The 23757-nt window shown below is 36.1% G+C and overlaps 1 protein-coding gene across 4 annotated transcripts in view; it reads left to right on the forward strand.

Moving 5' to 3' along the window:
- Positions 1–22601, forward strand: part of LOC108717283 (zinc finger protein 608) — a 62844-nt gene extending 40243 nt beyond the window's left edge. For 2 of the 4 annotated variants that reach the window (XM_018264173.2, XM_018264172.2), the window contains exons 4-10: positions 12056–12143; positions 12257–14705; positions 15681–16083; positions 17354–17529; positions 18005–18158; positions 19418–19499; positions 22317–22601. In XM_018264173.2, coding sequence (XP_018119662.1) covers positions 12056–12143; positions 12257–14705; positions 15681–16083; positions 17354–17529; positions 18005–18158; positions 19418–19499; positions 22317–22323 — 3359 coding nt within the window. In that variant the 3' untranslated portion in view covers positions 22324–22601. Of the gene's footprint in view, positions 1–12055; positions 12144–12256; positions 14706–15680; positions 16084–17353; positions 17530–18004; positions 18159–19417; positions 19504–22316 lie in introns of those variants that run through there. The other 2 variants (XM_018264174.2, XM_018264175.2) reach the window with 2 other exon arrangements.
- Positions 22602–23757: the final 1156 nt, after the last annotated feature.

Genomic DNA, 23757 nt, shown 5'->3' on the forward strand with positions numbered 1-23757 from the left:
TGAACTTGATTAAACATAAACACATTGCACTCTTTTACAATTGTCATGTTAACATTATAGTGATTTGATTGTCTCCAGGTCACTCTAGCCTTGAGAAAAGTTCAATTGTTATGGCTACAAGTTCATTCTTGTCCAGCACACTGCATAGTTGCTTATAAATAGGCAAAGAAGGAGATTGTCATTCTTGGTTACCAAAGAATTGTGGCCATGTATGTTTGGGTAAAACTGCTGCTCTCCAGCTACTGTAATGTAAAATACCCAAAACCAGCTTGCTAGGATATTTGGGTGTAACAACAGTTTGATTTGAGACCTCTGAAAAAGATTTGGTATCACTGTTGTGTCTGAAACAAACTGAATATATTTTATATTTATAGGGAGTAAATAGGAGTCAATTTTAAGTGTTCTTATACTACAACCTAGTATCCGAAGGCTGCCCATCCCTACTGTATTAACGTATGTTTTTGAAGATAATAGTATCCATTAGGAGACTGCTATTAATGAAACTGAATGAAAAGATTGAATGAATGAAAGATTGCATTTGTCCTTGTATGTTTTATTTTCCCACATGAGGGTTTTAGAGAACACCCATGGCTTTTTCTTTCTATGGAGGGAAGGAATAGGGGGGGCAGTCAATGCAAAATAAGAAGATTATATTCTTGCAGAGTTTAGTTATTGAAACCTTGGACCTGCATTAACTTCACAAGAGTAAAAAGGAAATAATATGAATGGAAACCCTGGAGTTTGTGTTAGGCCTAATGGAACAAGGCTGTAGAGGCTGTCAGAGCTTTTGATTGATTGGCAGCTACATTGCAGTCCCCAGAGCAAAGCAATCATGCTCCAGCTTTTTCTGAGACGATTCCATGTGTCACTCAGGGTTACAGATTATCTTCTAGTAAAGTGCTTATTATAGATAAACATGTTATGGGTAATAAATTACATTAAAATAAGTGCACGAAATGCATCTATCAGAAAAGTTGGTGCCTACATATTCATGGGGGAAATATACCATACATTTATACAGTTTTTGTATTTCCTTGTCAGCAGTCTATTAGCTTTCAAGTAGCTTTGTTGTGTAGGGTAAAGATAATATTTACTCAGCCACCTTTTCACCCCATGTACTGTAATTATATGCTAGATTAAAGACAGAAACAAAGTTTATTTTAGAAATGATATTCCAATAATAACATAGTAATCATAGTTTAATCACCAGCCATTTGCAAATGTTTGGTTTATATTTTGCACTTGCTTTTTTATCTTTATCATTAGATAAGTTAAAAAAGGTGCTTTTCTTTCATTTCATTTCAATAATCACTGAAAATCAACAATTCCATGGCTTCTGGTTGACTCCATTTTGATCGACTCAATATTAACTGAATACTCTTTGATTATTCTGCTGTATCTCAGAAACCGCAATACCACATGTTTCACTAAGCATATTTAACAAGACTGAAACATTATCAGCCTCAGTTCTGATGTATGGGGCAAGGTTCAAAGTTCTCGCACCCAGAATCACAAACCTGTGTGTTGCTAGAATGGAGTAGCTAGACAGCTTACATCAAAGAAAAGCAAGTTTATATTTGGTGTCAGTGCCAATGATGCTACATTGTCTGGCATGTAAATGGTTAAATGCCTTCACTTTTTCCCCCCATTAGTTCTGTGGTCTAAAAGAACTTGTTAGAAGAAGACTTAGAAGAAAAGACTTATAAGGAACCATTTCGATTATTCCCTCATTATGCTCTCATTTATTGGTTTTGTGGGTCAATGTTCTTAGACGAGGCATGCAAATTCTGTTAGATATAAGGAGGCCTTTCCTGTATCAACCAGTAGAATGTCTCATTCCACAGATGGCTTCTGACTGACTGCGGTATAAAGCACCATGCGTTACACTACAATTGTTAGGCAAAAATGTGCAGTCTCTGACTATGGTCTATTGGCAGTGCTTCCATTACCCTCATTAGCTGTCATAATCAGTGGCATAACTAGATATTACTGGGCCTAACAGTAAATTATTTTTCAGGTCCTCAAAATGTCTAGAGGTTAACTGTTTTACCAATATTTATTGAAATTGTATATGAATTATGACATCATGGGGACTCAAAACCATCTGGGTCCACCTGCAGCCACAGGGTCTGCTTCCTCTGTTTCCAGGTTGTAATACATCTACTGAGCAAAATGATATCTGTGCCATGCCATTTACTGGTTGCTCTGTATTTGTTTACTCAACACAACCAGTTACAATCACAGTTCTGTGTGGAAATAGATGGGGTCTGTAAGCAAATTTTTGGAATGGGTTTTTCAAGGTGATAAATTTATATTCCACACTTTGTACAGGACCAAAGCTTGAAGGTGTGTATTGTTTAGCAAAAAGGCATTGGGGAGCATTCATTTTAAAGGACAAGTCAACATTGTTTTATCTTAAAAGCCCTAAGAGCAGAGACCCACTCTGCTATTTCAGGAGATTAGTCGCCCAGCGACAAATCGCTTCTTCTTCAGGCAACTAATCTCCCCAAACTGCTTCCCGCCGGCTATAATGTAAATCACCAGCTTGATGGAATTCGGAAAGCTTTGTTTTGTTTCCGAGGAAAGTTGACGCGATCTGAGCCATGTAAATTACCAGTGGGATGGCACTCGGAACGCTTTGTTTTCTGGAGTTGCCTCACGAGGAAACTTCGGAAACTTCGGAAAACCGAAGCGTTTCGAGTGCCATCCCACTGGCGATTTACATTCTAGCCGACGAGAAGGCAGTTCGTGGAGATTAGTAGCCCAAACAAGAAGTGATTTGTCTCTGGTCAACTTTGCAACTATTGGATATGACATTTTTCCTTACACATATTGTTTTGTCTGGAAAGATTTTGTCAGCCACTAAAGGGCCCTATACACAGACAGATTTAAGATTCCGGTCCTTTAGACTGATCCAGCAGCTTATCTGCCCATGCATGTGGTCCTCCAACAGGCCTTCCCAAATGATTTCTGGCCAAAAGTTGTCCCAATCTTGATTGGGCAGGCTTGATTTATCTGTCGGATCGAGGGCCACATTGGCTCATTAATGCAGTCATCGGTCCCTTTCATTGTAATGCAATAACTTGGCCCTAGGGCCAAATTATCATATTTCCACCCAAGGTAGGCCTGTCCGAGGAAAGATTTGCTTGTTTTGTGAATCTTACAGTGTATGGACACCTTTAGGCTATGACACATGAGGCATTTTGATGTTGCAACACACAAACAAGTGGAAATGCTTTTTTCTTTTAGTCTTGAATATTCAGTTGGATTGCTAAGCTACTCAACTGCTTTCTACAAGAAATTTGTGTGCACATCCATAAACGCAATCATCATGCATCTTACAAACTATTGCTAAAAATGTTTACATACATAAAGTAATTTAAATGTGAGTTTCTTTAGCTTTAAAGATTTGCCTTTACAGAATCTAAAACACTTTCAAAACGACTATGATGCTAAAGAGGCAGCACAGCCATAACTTGCAGAAATGTCTATGATATATGACAAACTAAACCATACTATAAATGATGCAAATGAATTTTGCAAGCAGTACTGCCTCTGGGGACTATATGCAATAGTAACAGAAAAATGACAAAGTGTTTGGCAACTTGACATTCTCAATAGGAGAAATCCTGCAGGTCTAAAAATGGATTCTGTGGTCAAATGGAATGTTGTTAAGTATCTACAAGTTATTTATCTTTGTATTTTTATATTCAAGGAAATGTGATACAGTTGTAATTGCTAATTTGTATGACTATGAAAGCTCTGGAAAACAACAATTAAAAAGTGACTCTAACGTTTTATTTGCTGTTTAACTGACTTCTAGCATTGCTGTCTTCTGTAGCAAGAGATAAAAAGAAAACCACAAAAAACTCTAATGCAAAACTTATCCAAGTAAAAGCACTCGAAGAATCAGTGAGGGCTGTGCTGATCCTATTGTACTTTTTTTAAACTGTTCAGACTTTTAGAGGTTTTTCAAAAAGCTCTAATACCACTAAAATTCGATCTTTAATAAATGGGCCTCCCCATGAAAGAAACCATAATTTTAAGCCACTTTCCAATATACATTACTCATTTTCATAGTTTTTAAAGCTATTTGTAAAATACCAATACTTTAAAAAATAACATACTTTGCCCCTTGCTAACATGTTTTTCCTTTTCTTTCTATTAGGGTGCACGGTAGGGTTATTGTCCATTACCTTTTGAGTCAGCCTGTGTTAAGTATATTTTGTCTATTCTATTTTTTCCAGTACATTTCAATGTCCCTGAATTTCCATCTACCGATATAATGGGAGAATTATTATTTCTAGTGAAAACAGTTTCACTTCTTTAAAGAATTGCTTATTAGGATTTTCTGAGGCCTCAGCTGGCTGCCAGCAGAGGTTTAGGAATGTGTTCTCAAGGGCCTGGTAGGAAAAGATGAAAAGGACCTATTGCTGGCACAGAAGCAAATAAATGCTTTGACTATAACTAAAACATCATAATTTATGAGACTGCTTTCCACACTCTCCAGCACAGCGTGAATAGATAACAGCTTTTGCTCTAGCACAGAATACTGCCTGCTTTGCAACATCTTCTTCTGCAGTGTCATAGAAAAAAAAATCTCTTTCACACCTTCATATAATCATTCATTGTAGGAAAAAGCGAAGATTGCAGATTTCACCTTTGTTACCGTTTTTATTGCTCAGGAGAAACATGAGGTTATTGTTGGACATGTGTGGAGATTAGTAAGAATTTATCATGCCTTCTCTCAATAAGATTCCATCTGCAAGACTCTGACTGCAACACCATCTTGTTTCCTTATAACAATAAAATGTGGCTCTGATCACTTCTCTGGGCTGCACTAAGGTTTTCTATTTCTTTGCTTCTCGATCCCAAAGGGTTTTATTTTAGCTGGAAGCATTGATCTCGTTCTCTGTAAGACATCTGAAAGAATAAGAAATGTTTTGTTGCCTGATTGCTAAATGACTTCCACAAACAAGAGGAAGAAACTGTTCAAACACTGATAATGAATCATTTCTGCATGCTCTGTGCATTGTGCAAGGAAACCTAAAAATAAATGTAGAAGATGTTATAGAGAGATAGTGTAGAAACGAGTTTATTACATACTTTATGTACTTAAATGTACTGTTTTCAGATGTGAAAGAACCATTTTATATTGTGTATACATTTGCTTTGAAGTGCAAACTAAAATGTTATTTGTTATTAGTGTTTTTGGATGCCATGGGGCAGATTTACTGTACTGAACGTTACCTCTTTCGCTAGAGTTGACTTTGCCACCTCAGACCAGGTGAAGTGCTAAAAAGCAGCTAGATCTTCCTCAATCTTCTGTCACTTACATCATATCCTGTGTGCCGAAAATGCATTAAAGTTCCAAAAACGCTGGCGACTTTTCCTGTTCTGAAGCGGAATTGCCTGCAAAACTTTCCAGGCAATCAATTTCCATAAATCGGAAATAGCAAATCAATTCCACTTTACTTTTTAGCCTGCTTTTCATGTTTTCATGACTGTTCACTCATAGGAAGGGCGTTTGAGAATATTTAGCATTGAAGATTCTGTAATTATGAAGAGCAAATTAATAGCTTTGCAATTCATTCCTTGTATGCTTTTGAGACAACAGGGTACATGCAGAACCCCTTTCCCCCTATTTCTGCAGTAGAAGCTCCAAGCCAGGCCTTACACAGCACTGCAGCAGAAAAAGCTACCGCGTGCTGTAATTTTTTATAGAGCAAATATATTGTATATTGCAAAATCTTTCACCCAAGGATTCATTGTGTATATAAAAGCTGGACAGATATTGATCATTCTTTAACATGTGACATTATATCCACAATGGATCACATGTAATATCAAGGTTACATGCCATGGTTGGAGACTAGCTACATATAGTGCAGGGAAATTAATGTGTCAAATTCCAACCCAATGTTTTGTTGGATTGTGGATAACATGTTTTGTTGGAGGATTCTCTCATGAGTCAATTTGTATGCTTTCGGTCTACCAACAATTCTCCATGTCATAAAAAGCCTCAAAGTGCTCCCCAGTCAATCTCACTGTCCCTGCTTTCTGTCCAGAATTGCATCTAAATTGTATGGGCTGACAATTAGATAAACTCCCATTGAATGTAATGGTTTGTTGGGTAATTAGAAACAAAGTGGCATTGTGTGGGCAAGACACTGTGTTTAATACTCACCTTGTTGTATGCCATATATTTTTTTCTATTAAAGATCTGAAACTGTTGTGGATAAAAGAAATATTCCTATATTTGATATTCTACACTATCACATAAGGAAGCATAATGTTTTCATTAATGATTCTGCTGGGACTTGGACTTTGATACAAAGACAATATTTATTATTGTTATATATATTTTACATATCGCATTGTGGGCACACTGGAAATAAATATGATATCCTTGATAAATATTAAGCTTGTTTTCTACTACTCGTCAAAATAGCAAGTTAAAGTGGTTGCGTTGATGCTACCTAGAAATAATACATTTTATTAAGTAAGACATAAACAACCATAAATTGACATGTGCTTTAGAATGTACTGCTTCTTATCCACCAAGCCACATTGCCATTTGACACAATGTAATTTATGTCATCTAGGGAAGGATACAGTTACTATGGAAGCAAGAAAAATAGGAACGCAGCAAGTGATGCTTTTAGCTGACCAGTCAACTGAATATTGACCAACTGTCTTTTCAGTAGGAAGAAATAGATGGTAGTGAATAAGCTTGAGTCTAGTTTTCCAAGAAGCTGAATGATTTCCCCAAATCAATACAGCTCATCAGGCTTCAGAACAAAGGCTGCGGGGGATGCGACAGCGATTGAGGTGGTGATAGGTTCTTTTGTGATTAAGAGCAGGCAGGCCCAGGGGAAAGCTAAGTCTGCGTTATGCTTTTCATTGCCTTCTCTCTGTGTGCTACTTTCAGAGAAGGTCTTCAAAGATCTGTTTTCCTTTTTCTTTTCTTTTTTGCTTGAAATGCATAAAGCCTGGCAAGTCAAGCTGTGTATTGTCTTTTCGTCTCCTTATTTTTACAATGCATCTTGATTATGTGCATATAGGGAAGCAACCCATGTTTTCAGTGATCATTAATATAAAAAAACTATCTCTGGTTGGGTGAATTCAATTAGGGGGGGGGTATTTAAACAACGACAACAACAAAAAAAAGATAGCAATCAACTCAGCCCAATCACCTGCAGGGCAGACATAACTAAACCACCAATTTCTACCCTTTTAATCTGTGTTTAGTACATTAACACCAGAGAAATGTGTCTCAAAGGTTTATGACTGTAGTAGCAACAACTCACTAGGGCATAAAGTGTTTCATTATGTTTCTTTTTGTAGCAATGCCCTATCTCCTGAGCTTCATTGCAGTTCATTATTTGTTCAGATAAAGCTCAATGTTCAGGGTGACTAATCACAGATCTGTGTTCCAGATGGTTTGATTACAGGATGTGCTTAAAGGGATTCTTCAAACATTTGGCTCAGCAGTGGAGCTCTTAAAAAAATCTGTAATTTTGTTTCTGGTCACCTGGCACAATTTCTTTATAGCCAACTTTTTGTCTTCATATTTTAGAGGCATTTCTGCAAGACCATTATAAGGTGATAACACCTTTCAAGATATCAGCAATGTTCACCAAAAATGGGAATAGTAAATTATATTCATTCTTATCATTCAGAAATGCATATATTTAGCAGCAGTTGTGACTTTCACTTTTTCAAATTTCAATGTTTATTTTAAAATAAAGTGTGGATTTGGAGATTAAACGTGCCCATTTTGTAACTGGGTTTATATTTTCTTTAAAGGGAATTTGACTTTTTTTTAATTATATTTGCATCTCAGGTATTTTTAAAGTTTAATTTCCCTATCTATACAAACAAAGGGATCAGTTTAACAAGAAGTCAGTCAACCTAAGGAAGGATACTGAAACAGCTGCATAAAACTAAACAAGGGCAATAAAATACTGAATACAGTCAGATATTATTTTAGACAAAACTGGACCCAGGACTCTTAAAGTAGTAGTTTTGGAACCAGACAGAAGAGTTGTTTAAATTAAAAAAAATATATATAACAACCTTTAACATCTAGTGATGAAAATAGTCTACTGCACAAGTATTGCACCACACGTTGTTTCTTTTACATTCTATCTGTAGGTCAAAACATTGATTTTTACATCGATTTTGGAATAATACAAGTTGACTAAATTTTGCAAAACCTTTTAGTCGACCGGTGTAATTATTCTTCATAGACTGAGTTTGCCAGCACAAAGTTTTCTGTTGCAGTTTATGTTTAAGTAATGTGCACATCTGTATCTGTGGTTTAAAGGAGAAGTAAAGTTAAAAAACGATACCTATTTCTTTCTGTTTACCAGCAGCCCCCCTCCTGAAACGCCATATTAAAAAGTGTCTATTTAGTAGTGGCTTTGTGTACCCTTGTTCGTTAGTTTCTCCACCGTTCAAACTTTGGCGCCGCCATTTTCCATTCGGCACCTCACTTCCGCCTCTACTGTACTGCGCATGCGCCTCATTTCAGACCGACAGCCTCTAAACAAGGAGGCATTAAAACAAAGTTAAAATAAAGGCTTCTTTTTAATTTGAGCTGTTTTCCTTTTATTAGACATGTATTTAGACAGACCTCTGTCAGACAGACCAAAACGCTGGGAATATTTAGCTGACCTCCGTTGCTTAGCTCCTGTGCTCACTGCCAAGCTGTAAATTAAAACCGGAGTGAGCGCAGGAGCATGTAAGCTTCAACAGGGAAGAAGCATCACGATTGGCGGTTGAGTGAAAGCAGGCGGGGGCAGAGGTCAGGAATGAGGAAAGGCTAAATCACGTGCCTGCAACGTCAGCTCTTCAAAGGAAAGCCACAATATACTCATGCGCATGTGCAGGGCACTGCTGTGAATGATTGCGCATGCGTGTGCCCTAATAGGACTCGTTTTTAGATTGCAGCCAGGGAATGCTTCCATATACAGCTTTGAGCTTTTTTCAAAAACGATGACAGCACAAACCTTAGTAGAAAAACGAATGAGGGAATGCTTACTGGTAAGGATACTTTTATTTCATGGTCAGCAGTTAGAGCTTTATTTGATTTTTGACTTTACTTCTCCTTTAAGTACTATGTCCTTTAAACTGTCACATCATTTTTCAAAACCACAACAATTTGTCCTTCCTGAAATAGTTTTCAAGGAAATGTGTACAAATTTTTACAATTTACAATTATTACAAGGTGGACATTTTTTAGGTATAATTTATAAAAAGTCTAGGATGAAATGAACTGCTATTGCTTGATGGTCACTGATTGTGATTTGACCCCTGACTGTCACAGCCACAATCACATAATGCATATCCAAATCCCCCTCCCACCCTTACAAATAAATAAATATATAAGGACAAGTAAAGGCAAATTAAGAAAAAAATATTGTTTTAACATGGCTTATAATTAATTTAAATTTTTTAAAAACTTTAGTAGCTGTAAAAACTAAAAGCTGTCTAAACAAAGCTCCGCCTTTACTTTTGAGTTCAGAAAAAAACATATATATAAATATATATCCATACTCTTTCCCTAAAAGGGGCATAATCTTAAAAACGGCACCTATATAAAAGCCATGCTTTCTAGAAAGCAATACTTAAGGGTGCTTTCATTCCCTATTTGTACAGATCAATGGTGGGAACAATGTATAGTCATGCGTTTCTATCCTACTACAACCAGTTGAAGGCTAGCAATCCTCACTGATAAAAGTGATCCTGCATGACACAGTTACTACACATACACACACACCCTGGAAAATTTCGTTTTTTCACACCTCACTCCACCTTACAGTACCTTTTGATGTTAAATAAAGCCTACACATTTTCTTGAAGGCAGAGGCACACAGGAAGATTCATGGAGATTCAGTCGCCCGCCTCTTCTTCGGGTGGCTAATCTCCACGAACTGCCTCCCCGCTGGCTAGAATCTAAATCACCGGCTGGATGGCACTTGGATCGATTAGTTTTTCAAAGTCCCCAGAAGACTTCTAAAGCCATTCATTTAGATTGTAAATGATCTCCATCCAATTTCTTTGTAGAAATTAGCAATTTTAACTGTTGCCAAAATAAAAAGGCTGATTGGTACCAGTGCTATTATTATAGCAACCAATCAGACCATTGCCTTTTTTTCAAACTCATAGCCTGTTCAAAGCTAATTGCTAATTGATGGATTAATAAACCATGTATACAACAGCCAATGCAAGTTTGATAGCTTTGATATAGAGCAGTTGTTCTGACTGTTTGCATATAAAATTGCATCCAGCTCTTATAGGACTATAGAGCACTTGTATTCATATGCCATACATTTGGTGCAAATGTGCAATTCTCAATTCACTCACTGACCAAGATAGAAATCCCATGCTCTATGCCACTTTCAACCTACAAGCTCACATCATGCGCCTACTGTATGTAACAAACAATTGTTGTATATGTGTCAGAGGGTTGCACCTAAGTGAATGCAGTCAGCTGTAAAAAAATAATGACTAAAAAGGCAATCAGCTCAAAATAAGACCTCAAAAGCTTTACATTTCATATCCTGTTAGACTGCTTCTTCTACTTATATTTTAAATACCTTGTTCTTCCAGCTTCCTGAAAAGCAAGTAAAATGCGTTTACTATTTTGACAAAATTGGGAAATGGTGCATGCATAAAGCTTTCTCTTAGCTGTCACCAAGCATTGATTGTTCTTTACATTCATCTATTCATCACTGCTTTTAGGAGCAAACATTTGCCAATTTCTTGTTGCCTTATGTTGGAGAACTGAAAACACACTAGGGAAAGGAAATGGCAAAGGGTTTTCACTGGGGACTTGTTTTAAGTACTTGAGCAGACTTTCCTGTTTTTAATTTTATTAGTCTTTGAATGGTGAGCTTGTTGTTTCTTTTATGTTTCCTTTCAACCAGTTTTAATTATACATATGAGCTGCACCCAGAGAATTTGCTACATAGCTGTTTACTGCATCTGGATCTCAAATGGCAGTAACATTCGACTAAACAACTATTCTATTGATATATAAAGGAGTGACTATGTTGGTAAAGGTTACAGGAAAACTATCATTACATTAAAATTAAAATTTGCGTCTAGAAATAGCAAGTATAGTACAATTAAGAAAATATTTTTTTTTACGGTCAGAGTGCCTTTAAATATGAGGGGAAAGATGCTCAAATTTGGGTTCAGGTTCACTGGGAATGGCTGCTCAAGCAATGAGTATTGTTCATTGTGTATGCTCATGTTTCTCAGGTAAACCCATCCAGTGAGAATAAGAACAAAGTATTGTCCAACAACGTATTAAAGGTGAAATGTCTGACATCAACTGTCACTGACATAAATGGCAATTGCCTTTTCAATATGCAACCGTTAATAACATTCCAGTTCCAAATGATGACCCAAGAATTGCTTTTAATTCTAGTAATAATAATAATAATAATTTATATTTCCTGTATGTGCTATAAGGTAAAACAACTCAATGGATTTATATGAAAATACATTTGATAATTTGTTTTTCCTTTTGCTTTGTAAATAAGTGTACAGTATTTATGAAGCACTATTTGTACATGCAGCAATGTAAAGATTTACTCTACAGTGTAAATTTGCCACAAATCCGTGCCAGGCGAATTTATTCGCCCATCACTACTTACAATCTAAGTTAGAGTTTGTAGCTACAAGCTTAAACATTTGCTTTAAGGCATGTTGTATTTTTTGTTATTTTCTGGTTTAATCTATACAAACTGATGATTTTTATTTTCTGCTGGCTTTCTTAGCAATTGATGCCAGGTATAGTAACGGCAGCATTAAAAGGTGTTTTGTTTTACAGGACTACATGGCAAAAATAATTTCCTGCTGTCAGTTTTATCTTGATTGTGCATACACACACACTTTCCTGTGGGTTTTAACTTGAGGTCACTAAAACCAAAAGAGGAAGGATGCCGACCACAGCTATTAAAAACAAATTTAACTGAATCTCCCAATTTTTTCAAAGTGGAGAAAATATATGAACTGAATTGATGTTTTTATGTATTTCCAGGTGTTCTAGTTGTGAATGTTACATGGCGAAATAAGACATATGTGGGGACTTTGTTGGACTGTACAAAGCATGACTGGGCTCCTCCAAGGTGAGCAGCAATTAAATCTCTAAAATTTACATAAACTGATTTGTTTTTAATTCCTTTGACTAATAGTAATATTTTATATGCAATATGGGTAAAAACTGCCTCTTTCTATGCAGATTTTGTGATTCGCCAACAAGTGACTTTGAAATGCGTGGAGGTCGTGGCCGAGGGAAGCGAGCAAGATCAGCAGCAAATACCACAGCAGCTGCAGCACCAGGCAGTGATGCAAATTTTACAGAAACAAGAGGACTTCAAAATAAAAACAGGGGTGGTGCAAATGGTAAAGGGAGACGGGGATACATTAATGCAAGTGGACGCAGAACTCCCCCAAATTGTGCTATTGAGGATGTGAAGGCAAGCCCTTCTCCTGCAGGCAAAAGAAAAAACAAGCCTCAAATGGAGCTGGATCTGAATTCAAGCTCTGAGGATAACAAGCCTGGAAAAAGAGTCCGAACCAATTCCCGAAGCACTCCAACAACCCCACAAGGGAAAGGTGAAACTACTTTTTTGGACCAAGGCTGCTCTTCTCCAGTTTTAATAGACTGCCCTCATCCAAACTGCAACAAAAAGTACAAGCACATCAATGGGCTACGCTATCATCAGGCACATGCACATTTAGACCCTGAAAATAAACTGGAGTTTGAACAGGATAGTGAGGACAAAGTTTCTGACTGTGAAGAAGCACTAAGCAATGTGGCACTTGAATGCAATGAGTCAAGCACAAGTTTGGATCAGTTAAAAGCACCTATGTCACCTGGTTTACAAGGTACACCTGGGACACCAAAGGGCAAAAGAGATGTGGCAAGCAATAGTCCTAATCAAATTAATAGTTCAAAATCTGGGAAACATTCTGGTAAAAAGAAAGGTCTAAATGTTGAACTAAATAACCTTCCTGTGATTTCAAACATGGCAGCTACACTGGAAAATGGTTCTGTAATAGACAGCAGCTTAACTGTAGAAATGCCAAAGCTGGAAGCAGAAGGACTTATTGACAAGAAAAATTTAACTGAAAAAGAAAAGGTAAAAAAAGCCACTAATTGTAAAGTTGACAAAAACATTTCAAAGCTCAAAACAGCTAGGCCTATTGCTCCAGCTCCAGCCCCTACCCCTCCTCAATTAATAGCAATCCCTGGTACAGCATTTACAAACACTACTACAGGGACAATACCAGGATTACCCTCATTAGCAACAACTGTTGTCCAGGCAACGCCAAAGAGCCCTCCATTAAAACCTATCCAACCAAAGCCCACAATTATGGGAGAGCCAAACACTGTAAATCCTTCACTCACATCGCTCAAAGACAAAAAGAAAAAGGAAAAAAGGAAACAGAGAGAAAAAGAAAGTAAAGAGGCGGTGAGCCCAAAAGCAGACTCAAAAGTGTCTAAAGGAGAAGACATGAAAGCAGTAGGAAAGGATTTGTCTAGCCAGTTTATAAAAGAACATGTGAATAAAAATGAAGTGCTTGTTAATGGAATATCAGATGCTCAAGAAAGTCGAATGGCTAGTATAAAAGCAGAGGCAGATAAGGTATATACATTTACCGACAATTCACCAAGCCCCTCCATTGGAAGTGCCTCAAGGGTAGAATGCAGCACTGTGATAAATGGACAATCTTCTATTTCACCACTGCATGTGTTGACACAAAATGGTGGAGATAGCTCTGCTGCCAAAACTAACAGCCCTGCATATTCTGATATTTCAGATGCTGCTGACGATGGGGGCTCTGACAGCAGGTCTGAGGGACAAAGGTCAAAGACAAGTTCCCCTTCAGAAATTATTTGTAATAAAGATAACATAGTTAAAGGGCATTCTACATCCATGGCACAATCATCCCAAGCAAAAGAACCTCATTCTCCTTATTACCATGGTTATGATCCTTATTATTCTCCAAGCTATGTGCATTCTGGCCAGGTTGCCAATAATTTGTCTGTAAATAACAGTCCTTCACAAGTGTTGAAACTCAAGAAAGATTCAGAAGATGAATTAGAAAAGAAAGATAAAATAGACATTTTAGATTGTAAGAAAAATGAAGTTATTTCCAATAATATTCCTTCTCAACATCAGTCTGTTATTACACAAAGGCACCCTGCACTCGCCCAGTCACTTTACTATGGACAATATGCCTATGGGCTTTATATGGATCAAAAGTCTTTAATTGCATCAAACCCTGCCTACCGACAACAATATGAGAAATACTATGAAGATCAAAGAATGGCTGAACAAAAAATTTCCCAAACTAATAGAGAATGTGAAAGGAAATCTGATAATGTTTCCAAGGAGTGTGGAAAAGATGACAACAAGTTGAAAACCGCTCCATCAGCTACTATCTCAAAACCACCTTCTATACCAGAACCAAGTAAAAGTATTTCCAAAATGGGCAATGGAAACAGAACAGACGAGCCTATGAAATCACAAGTTTTGCCTAATCATCAGCAACTTCAGTGTGACAGCTTTAAAGCAAAGCAAATGGAAAACCACCAGCTAATAAAAGAAGCCGTAGAAATGAAATCTGTTATGGACTCAATGAAACAAACAGGGGTAGATCCCACTATGAGATTTAAGCAGGTAAGAACACAATACGTTTCAGAGACACTAAGGGGCAGATTAATAAGGGTCAAATAGTAAATTCAAATGGTTTTTTTTTGGTCAAAACTCTCAAAGTCGAAATTGTGAATTATTCAAACTCTTTTCGATTTTTTAATTCAAATTCGAATTTTGAGATTTATCAAACCTTTACCCTCGGAATAATTTGAATTTGACTATCTGCCTAGTCCATGTATATGTCAATGGAAGAGGTCCAGTGACCCATTTGAAGATGTTTATAGCCTTCCTGACAGCCTTAGTTTAGGCTAATTCGATTCAAATTCAATTCAAGTTTTCGGGTCGGTAATATTTGTTTGCGTTTTAGATATTCAATTTTGTTCTTAAATAACCACCCAATCAAATGTTCAAGTATATTCAAATTAATAAGAGTTAAAAAAAACTCACATGGATTTTGAAATTCAACCTTTGATAAATAGGCCTCCCCAACATTGAAATAAGATGGTATATAATGGCCTGTCTTGTCTGTCAACATACCTCATATTAAGAATAGTTAATTCATACTCTCATAAGTTACTCACTCTTGTACAAATCAGTTAGAATAATATGTTAACCTAGGCTTGTCTAAGACAAAATTAATTTGAGGGCCATATAAAGTCTATAGGGGCGGGGGTTCATGCATTCTTAGAAAAATATTGCACACTGTTACAGTGGTTTAAATCCAGGCAGCAATAATGGCAATCATATTATACAGGTTTGATATCCAGATATCTGTTATTCAGAAAGCTCAGAATTATGGAATAGCTGTCTCCCATAGACTCCATTTTATCCAAATAATCTGTTTTTTTTAAATGATTATCTTTTTCTCTGACAAATATTATTGAATGGTATCAGATATATTGAATTGTTATTACAGTAATATCTACCTTTATCTAAACTGTACAATTCAAAATATAAAATGCAATTGGGGTTTCTAATAATGCATTTGTGTGTTTGAAGGACTCTGATTCAAGATCTTGGCATAATTATGTATATCAGTCAAAGTTCTTGGAACAACATAAAGCAGATGAACTGGAAAGAGAGAAAAAAATAAAAGAAGAAAATGTCTGCAGAACTCCAAATAAAGACAGCACAATGACAACTGCATTACAAAACATGAAAGAAGAAAAGGAGGTGAAACGTCCAGATTCTCAGTCAGTAGATGAAAAAAATAAGAATGATGATCGGAAAACACCAGTAAACTGGAAAGACTCAAGGAATGCACGGGTTGCAGTCTCTTCACCAATGAGCCAGCATCAATCCTATATTCAGTATTTACATGCTTACCCATATACTCAGATGTATGATCCAAACCACCCAGCATATCGGGCTGTGTCTCCAGTTTTAATGCATGGCTATCCAGGTAAGTTAAAATGTGATTACTATATTGAACTCTGCTAACTTTGGCACAAGTATTAGACATTGAAATAATAATAATTATACAAGTACTGAAAGAGTCATAATTTGCTTTTATGGTGCAGTAGTTGAACCAGCATGTTATGTATGATGTATGTTGTATTTACCAAATTCACCGTAAAGGGCCTTCTGTCATCAGAGGGTCCTGCCGATGGATCTGTTGGGATCTGTTGTATTCAGAAAGCCTTATTTGAATGTTATTTAGCCTTTAACTAAGTTGAACTGACCACACATTGGATGACCAAATGCAGTTTTGCCACACACATATGGATGGCTACTAGGAATCAGTGCCCAGTCATGGTTTCAGATCTGAGCAATGAATACCGATGTCATCATGTGCGAGTTTGATTGTTAAAGGGATACTGTCATGGGAAAAAATGTTTTTTTCAAAATGCATCAGTTTATAGTGCTGCTCCAGCAGAATTCTGCACTGAAATCCATTTCTCAAAAGAGCAAACAGATTTTTTTATATTCAATTTTGAAATCTGACCAAGTCATGTGACTTGTGCTCTGATAAACTTCAATCACTCTTTACTGCTGTACTGCAAGTTGGAGTGATATCACCCCCTCCCTCCCCCCCCAGCAGCCAAACAAAAGAACAATGGGAAGGTAACCAGATAGCAGCTCCCTAACACAAGATAACAGCTGACTGGTAGATCTAAGAACAGCACTCAATAGTAAAAACCCATGTCCCACTGAGACACATTCAGTTACATTGAGAAGGAAAAACAGCAGCCTGCCAGAAAGCATTTCTCTCCTAAAGTGCAGGCACAAGTCACATGACCAGGGGCAGCTGGGAAATTGACAAAATGTCTAGCCCCATGTCAGATTTTAAAATTGAATATAAAAAATCTGTTTGCTCTTTTGAGAAATGGATTTCAGTGCAGAATTCTGCTGGAGCAGCACTATAAACTGATTCATTTTGGAAAAAAAAAATTTCCTATGACAGTATCCCTTTAAGAACAATTAAGCCAAACTCAGATAAAAGCATGTTATTGTAACCTTCCACTGTAATAAGGCTGTATTAAGTTTTACAAAACAGGCAAATGTTATTTAGTGTTTTTTCTACATTTATAAGATAAGAAATCTTGGCGGTTGTGATAGCTGAATCTTCAAAGGAAAACAAAAACACAGCACATTTGCAATAACACCTAATTAACTCTTGTGTTTATTTCCTTAAAGCAAATTTTAATTTGTATTTCTATGTTTCAATGTAGGAGCTTATTTGTCTCCAGGCTTTCCTCATTATTCTGTTTATGGGAAGGTGTCTGGGAGAGATGAAGCTGAGAAATCGAGCACCAGTCCCAGCATTAATTCAAAATCTGCATCTGAATCAAAAGCACTAGATCTCCTTCAGCAACATGCAAATCAGTACCGCACCAAGTCCCCTGCTGTAAGTTTCCTAGAACTCCTTTCGCATTTCTCAGTATGTGTGAATTGCTTGTGTATAATCATCTTCAGTAACACAGCAACAGCTTTGTGCTGATGTGCATCTTTTTTTTATTGGTATTTGTTTTAACTAGTCAGATAGTAGCAACGGTGTATATAGCTGCACAAATTGGTGATATTCAGACAGTATTGTAATGCACATAATTAGAGGCATTGGCTCATACGACTTTAACAATCACATTCTTCTTAGCATGTTGAAAGATTTTCCCTTCTAATGTTGTGTTCCTATTTCTGCTTTTGTTATTCTCATATACTACTAGCTTCTCACAAATATTTAATGTACTAATATTTATAGTATTTTATGTAAAAATGTGGCAGTTGTTGTGGTATTCATCTATGAGTTGTTCTCTTTATTAACAGGTATCTAAAAATGAGTTTTTGTAGTTTAACTTATTCTAAAATTCTTTTTGAATTTCTAGCTGGCAGAAAAACCCTCATCTGAAAGGGATCGGGAAACCGAAAGAGAAAGAGATCGTCACTCCCCATTTGGTCAGAGACACCTTCATACCCACCACCACACACATGTTGGAGTGGGCTATCCGCTAATACCTGGACAGTACGATCCATTTCAAGGTATAAAAAAAAAGTGAATGGGAAATAATTATAATTATGATAAGCTGTCACTTGTTAGACAAAATATGTTTGGTACTTGATTGGGCTTTCAACCTCTTCATGCATATTTGTCTATAGTGCAGGTGTGTATTTTAATAGAAAAAGAGTGTAGCAATAGGTTATCCCTGAAAACAAGCTACTCGCGGATATAGCTGCGATGTGGAATCAATTTCTACTTTACACTTATATATTGCATTTTTTTCTTGAACATCTGTTGGGATCCATTAGCAGTCATTTGTTAACTTGCACACCCGCATTTCTCATTTCCAAGACATAAGTCAGGGGCATCTTTTGCTAAAGAGAGACAATAATTATATACATTATTAACTTGGTGGAGAAATAAACCCCTTTGTGTGTAAAAAGGAATTTAGAAAAACGCTATAATTGCTATGACAATGTAGTAACAGACCTTGCGTTATGTTCAGGTCAGGTTGCCTGTATCATACATATACTAGTTATATTTATATATTTCCAGCCAACAAGGAAACCATATGGGGCCCATTAATAACAATCAAATTACATTTTTTTCCACGAATCTCTAAAAAATTGTGGTTTTCCTATTTTTTTTTAAAAAACGCTCTAAAAGATTTATTTAAGTGTAAAAACCATGAAAACCATGAATACAAAACTATGTCAAAAACTTTAAATGTTGGTGAGGTTCTATAGAAGTCAATTGCAGCTGCGCTGATCCTATTGGACCTTTTTTTTTTCACTAGAAAATTGTTTTTATAGGTTTTCAAGCTATTCATATTTTTAGCTCATCATTCAGCATCATTTATTTATTCTGATCTTTTAATAAATGTCATCATATACATGGTTTTAGAGTTTGTGAGTTTAGTCTTGGTTTAAAAAAAAACCTATAAAACCACTTTGATAAATAAGCCTCCACACTATGAGAAAATCTTAGCTTATGTTTAGCTCTTTCTTCTTATTTTTTTATCTGTTTTATTATGGAATCCCTAATTTAAAAATATTGTTGTGATTCACTAGCACTCTCTAATAAATATATGAACACTTGCCACACATTTGCCCTTGCCCAAAAACAAAAAGGTGCCTTATCTGACAGATTAGTTCCATACAGTCCACCCCAGTGAATTCTCTGTATGTTTTTCTTTTTGGATATTATCACTATATGATCTGTATACATCTAAAGCAGCACAAATTGTGATGCATGTGTACTGCATTCAGAGGAATGTACTCACATGGGGCTTTTCCTTTAGGGTTGACCTCTGCTACCCTTGTTGCCACTCAGCAGGTGGCTGCTCAGGCATCTGCAACCGGTATCTTTCCTACTCAAAGAAGGTAAATGAGTGCATCTATGGACATAAAAGCACATTCAGAGATGTGTGAATGATGGAACTTTTCAGTATTGTCAATTTTTTTATAAAGTTAACCAAGCCCACTAAGCCCAAACCAATGGGGAGGAAAATTGCAACGGAGTCAATTTCATTGATGTGTTATTTGATTATATCCACAAACTGTTCTATTTCTATCATTTCAACTGCACCGTGTCAACTTTCATGGAAATAAGAATAAGCGTGGATGTGTTGCATTGAATTCTTCTTATACTACCCAATAAAATTGATCCAATAGTAGTAATCGTTAAAAAGGAATGCCAGCCAGGCTACCAAGGACATATACAAATACTGCTGAACTTTGATTAAATAATAGCAGGCAAATAACCTATTTTGTACCCTCATATATTTTATTTCATACCCAAAATAAAAATAGGTCCAATGCTCACTGCATGCATCGTGCAATATTGTGTATCCCTATGAACTTTATGTAAAATGTAATGCTAAAAAGTTCCCTGTGTGCATTTTGTGAGCTCTTTGTATTATTTTATAATTTGTTTGAGTAAATGCAAAAATAGTTGGCAGTGGTATATCTATATTGCCATATGCAAGTAGTGTTAATTGAAACACAAATCATATATAAACATCTACTAATATAATGGCATTGCTGGTTACTGCATAATGAAAGATTCTTGTAAGGGGTCTTTTAAACATTTAGAATATTAGAACATTTTACTTAGATTTTTATGACATTATATTAAAATAGCTAGCTATTTTTTGTGCCTAAATGGTTTATATGTATGCAGATTAGCAATATGTTTTTAAAAAAATGATGGCTATTTAATCTGCTTGCCATGGGAAGTCTTGTATTACCTGGTACTCAAAGCTATTACCTTTTATTGTCATGTATCTGAAAAATTTAGAATGAAAGGGTAGATGAGAATGCCCACAAACTAAAATCATTGCATGTTATAAATAAAAGGAAGATCCTTTTTCTCATGCAACAGAAAACTTTTGCAAAAATGCTTTCACATGCTTAGAATAGTATATTAATAAATTGTATCATGACAATATCCCTAATTTTTTATTACCTCTGTTTTACTTCAACTGCACTGAAAGATACTGTTTTGTTATCCGAGCCCTTTGTATCATATTGTCTTTAGCAAGCTGCCCATTTTGATACTAGAACTAACTGACTTTGACATGAAGCTGATCTGATCATGTTTCTGTTTTGAATGAAACCTTTGGGTCAGAGTTAGAAAAAATTGTCTTTGCTTGACTCTACTCTATTATAATGTTAAAATCGCATCACTTGCAGGAATACCATGGTCAAACAATCAGCGTGATATACATTCCTACATTCCTCCTGCAAGCAGAAACATCACCCATTGTGTCAAACACATATGCTGTGCAGAATTCCTATATTAATAAAGGTTAATGGAACTGTTTTAGGAGTTCTGTTATTTTATGGTAGATGAGTTTACTCTAAAACTGTGCAGAAGATACCATACGTTTATATATTCTAAATAATATACACAACTTCAAAGTATGCATCTAATATTAAAAACCCAGGTTCCTTATTTCTAGTAAATTGATAAGTTGATTAGTAAATTTTATCAAATTGTAAGTTTAGAGCTTAATACATACAACTCACCCAAGTTCTATTCATTCCTATGGGATTTATAGATTTGTGGGTGAAAATTAAACCTCACCAGTTGGTAAATACACTTTTAAAAATCCCATAGGAATGAATAGATCTTAGGTAAGTTTGTATGTACAGGTATTAAGATCTACACTCACATTTTAATAAATCTGCCCCAAGTGAACAACTGCATCCTAAAATAGATTTTTGTTATACTATCAATTGTAAAAAAATTGGTTAATGGCCTTTGCCATTATTTTGGATTTTCTTGTGCTCCTACTGCCTCAAACATTTAAATAGTCATAACAGTCATGCTGTTTAGAAAAAGCTGCTTGCTGTTTGGATGCTAGAATGAATTTATAAAACAGCGGCCAAATTTCTGCTAGGAGTAGGTCAAGTGAATTCACAGACTATTAACCAACCAGGGCATGTAGTATACCTGAATTGCACTTCGACCAATGAGACCCCAATAGTAAAGAACAAAGAGTGCATAAATAGATTAGATATAATAATTCCTGACAGCTTTCTTGGCAGTAGGGGTAACATTTGTTTCTGCACCTCTTATCATTTTTTGAAAATTTTGGTGTGCCCTCCATCCATTATTAATTCTATAAGCTTTCTTGGGGTTTCCTGCCTTGCACATCAAAGTGTTTATGCAGGAAAGGATGGGGCATAATGAGACTCTGAAGGAGCATAGTAAACAGTGTTTGGGAAATGCAAAGGAAAATGTCCTTGCTTCTGTTTTTCTCTACTCTATATACAGTCTCTCTGAATTGCTATAAATTCTACAACAAACACACAGCAATATGAAGTAAATCCCAGCAACCCCTCATATTTTTTCAATTGTAGCTCAACAGCATTTAGATGGTCAGTGGTTCCCAACCCTCCCCTAAAGAATCATCCTCAGTTTTATGAGTAAAACCATTTATCATATGTATAACGTGAAATAAATTGTCAGCAGTCTTTCTAGTTCTGGAGATTAATAGAAAGACATTTTGGCCTTCTAATCTCTAGAGAATACACATTAGTAAATGAAAATGGATCAAGTGAGATTTAATAAAGAGGAAATGATTTTGACTAATACAAAAAATGTTATTATACAGTCACTAAATTGATGATTAGTAGTAGTTTTAGAATGGAAAAAAATACTAAAACGTTTCTCTTTCTCTCTCTCTCTTTCAGGGAATGAATATATTGAAAATGTACATTAATTCATGTGACTGGATCACATGGGAGAGCTCTTTATTGCAGACATCAGTTCCATGGTGTTTATCTGAAATGCCTATATGGCAGGCGAAAATTCTGTTTCTTTTTGTTTTCTTTTTTGTAAATTGCAGATTTTTATAACAGAGTAACATGTTCCTGTAATTAGGTGTCTGTGTGCAAGTACAGCATATATATGAATATATATGTACACAACAGTATGTTCGTCTATTTACATGCACACAAATATATAAATATATATAAATAAATATATATTCTTTACTTTTTTGTATTGGTAACCAGGCTCGCACACATGTAGAGTCTGCTGCTAAATTGCAAACCACACAGTAACTACAAAGTGTATTTGTCATGTTGGGATGTGTTTACTTACAAATAGCTGATTATTATCCCCCCTTCCCCTTTAAAATGTAAATATTGTTAAGTATCCATGTGCCTGAGATTTGAAAATCCTAACCATATTGGCCCTAGGCTCTATTAGAAACAGACTGTAATGAAGACAGTTTGGTACAATGTAGATAGCAATTTGGTGCCTCCAGTAAAGATGCTTCAGTGTAAAATGTTACTGTAATAATTTGTTTTATTGTAATTGTGTATTGTGAAAATATACATATGGAGGGTAGGGATGTAGCGAACCGCCGAGTATGTGTTCGCGAACGCCGTTCGCGAACACCGGCAAAAAATGCGAACAGTTCGCGAACTGTTCGCGAACTTCGAACATCCGAAAATCGTTCGAATCGAACGATCGAAGGATTTTAATCGTTCGATCGAACGATTTTCGTTCGAATCGAACGAAAATCGTTCGATTTTAGCGATCGAATGGTCGAACGATTTTGACGCGAACGCCTATTGGCGAACGTCGCGCGACGTTCACGAACTTGCAGCGGACGCGAACAGTCGAAGTTCGCGCGAACTAGTTCGCCGGCGAACAGTTCGCTACATCCCTGATGGAGGGCAGGGGGTTGCCAGTACCACAAAAAAACTGCATTGTACATAGTGTAAAAAGTTAAAATAAGTAAATAACGAGCATATGTGAATATTAAAAATGTCTCTTTAATCTTGAATGACAAATAATCTGACATCCTGCATACCAGATGACATCTGTGATTGTTCTATTACTTGAATAGTACTGCAGTCTTTTTAATGTTTACAATTATCCAGTTTTAGAGAAGAGACTTTAATGCCATTGCCTGGTTACTTGTTTTATGCTGTAATCTAGTTTATTTTATGTAAGATGTATATTGAATGCTTTCTTTTTATACCTGCCTTAAATAATTTGGCAATCAGAATAAAAGAAGTTGTTTTTGTACAGTTGTGTTCCCCGTCTCTCATTTTGGTGTTTTCATCTTGTCGTTAGCCTGTAATTTAGGATGCTAAACACTGGGTATGCAAGATAGCACTT

The sequence above is a fragment of the Xenopus laevis genome, chromosome 1L, assembly GCF_017654675.1.
Source record: "Xenopus laevis strain J_2021 chromosome 1L, Xenopus_laevis_v10.1, whole genome shotgun sequence".
NCBI classification, from domain to species: domain Eukaryota; kingdom Metazoa; phylum Chordata; class Amphibia; order Anura; family Pipidae; genus Xenopus; species Xenopus laevis.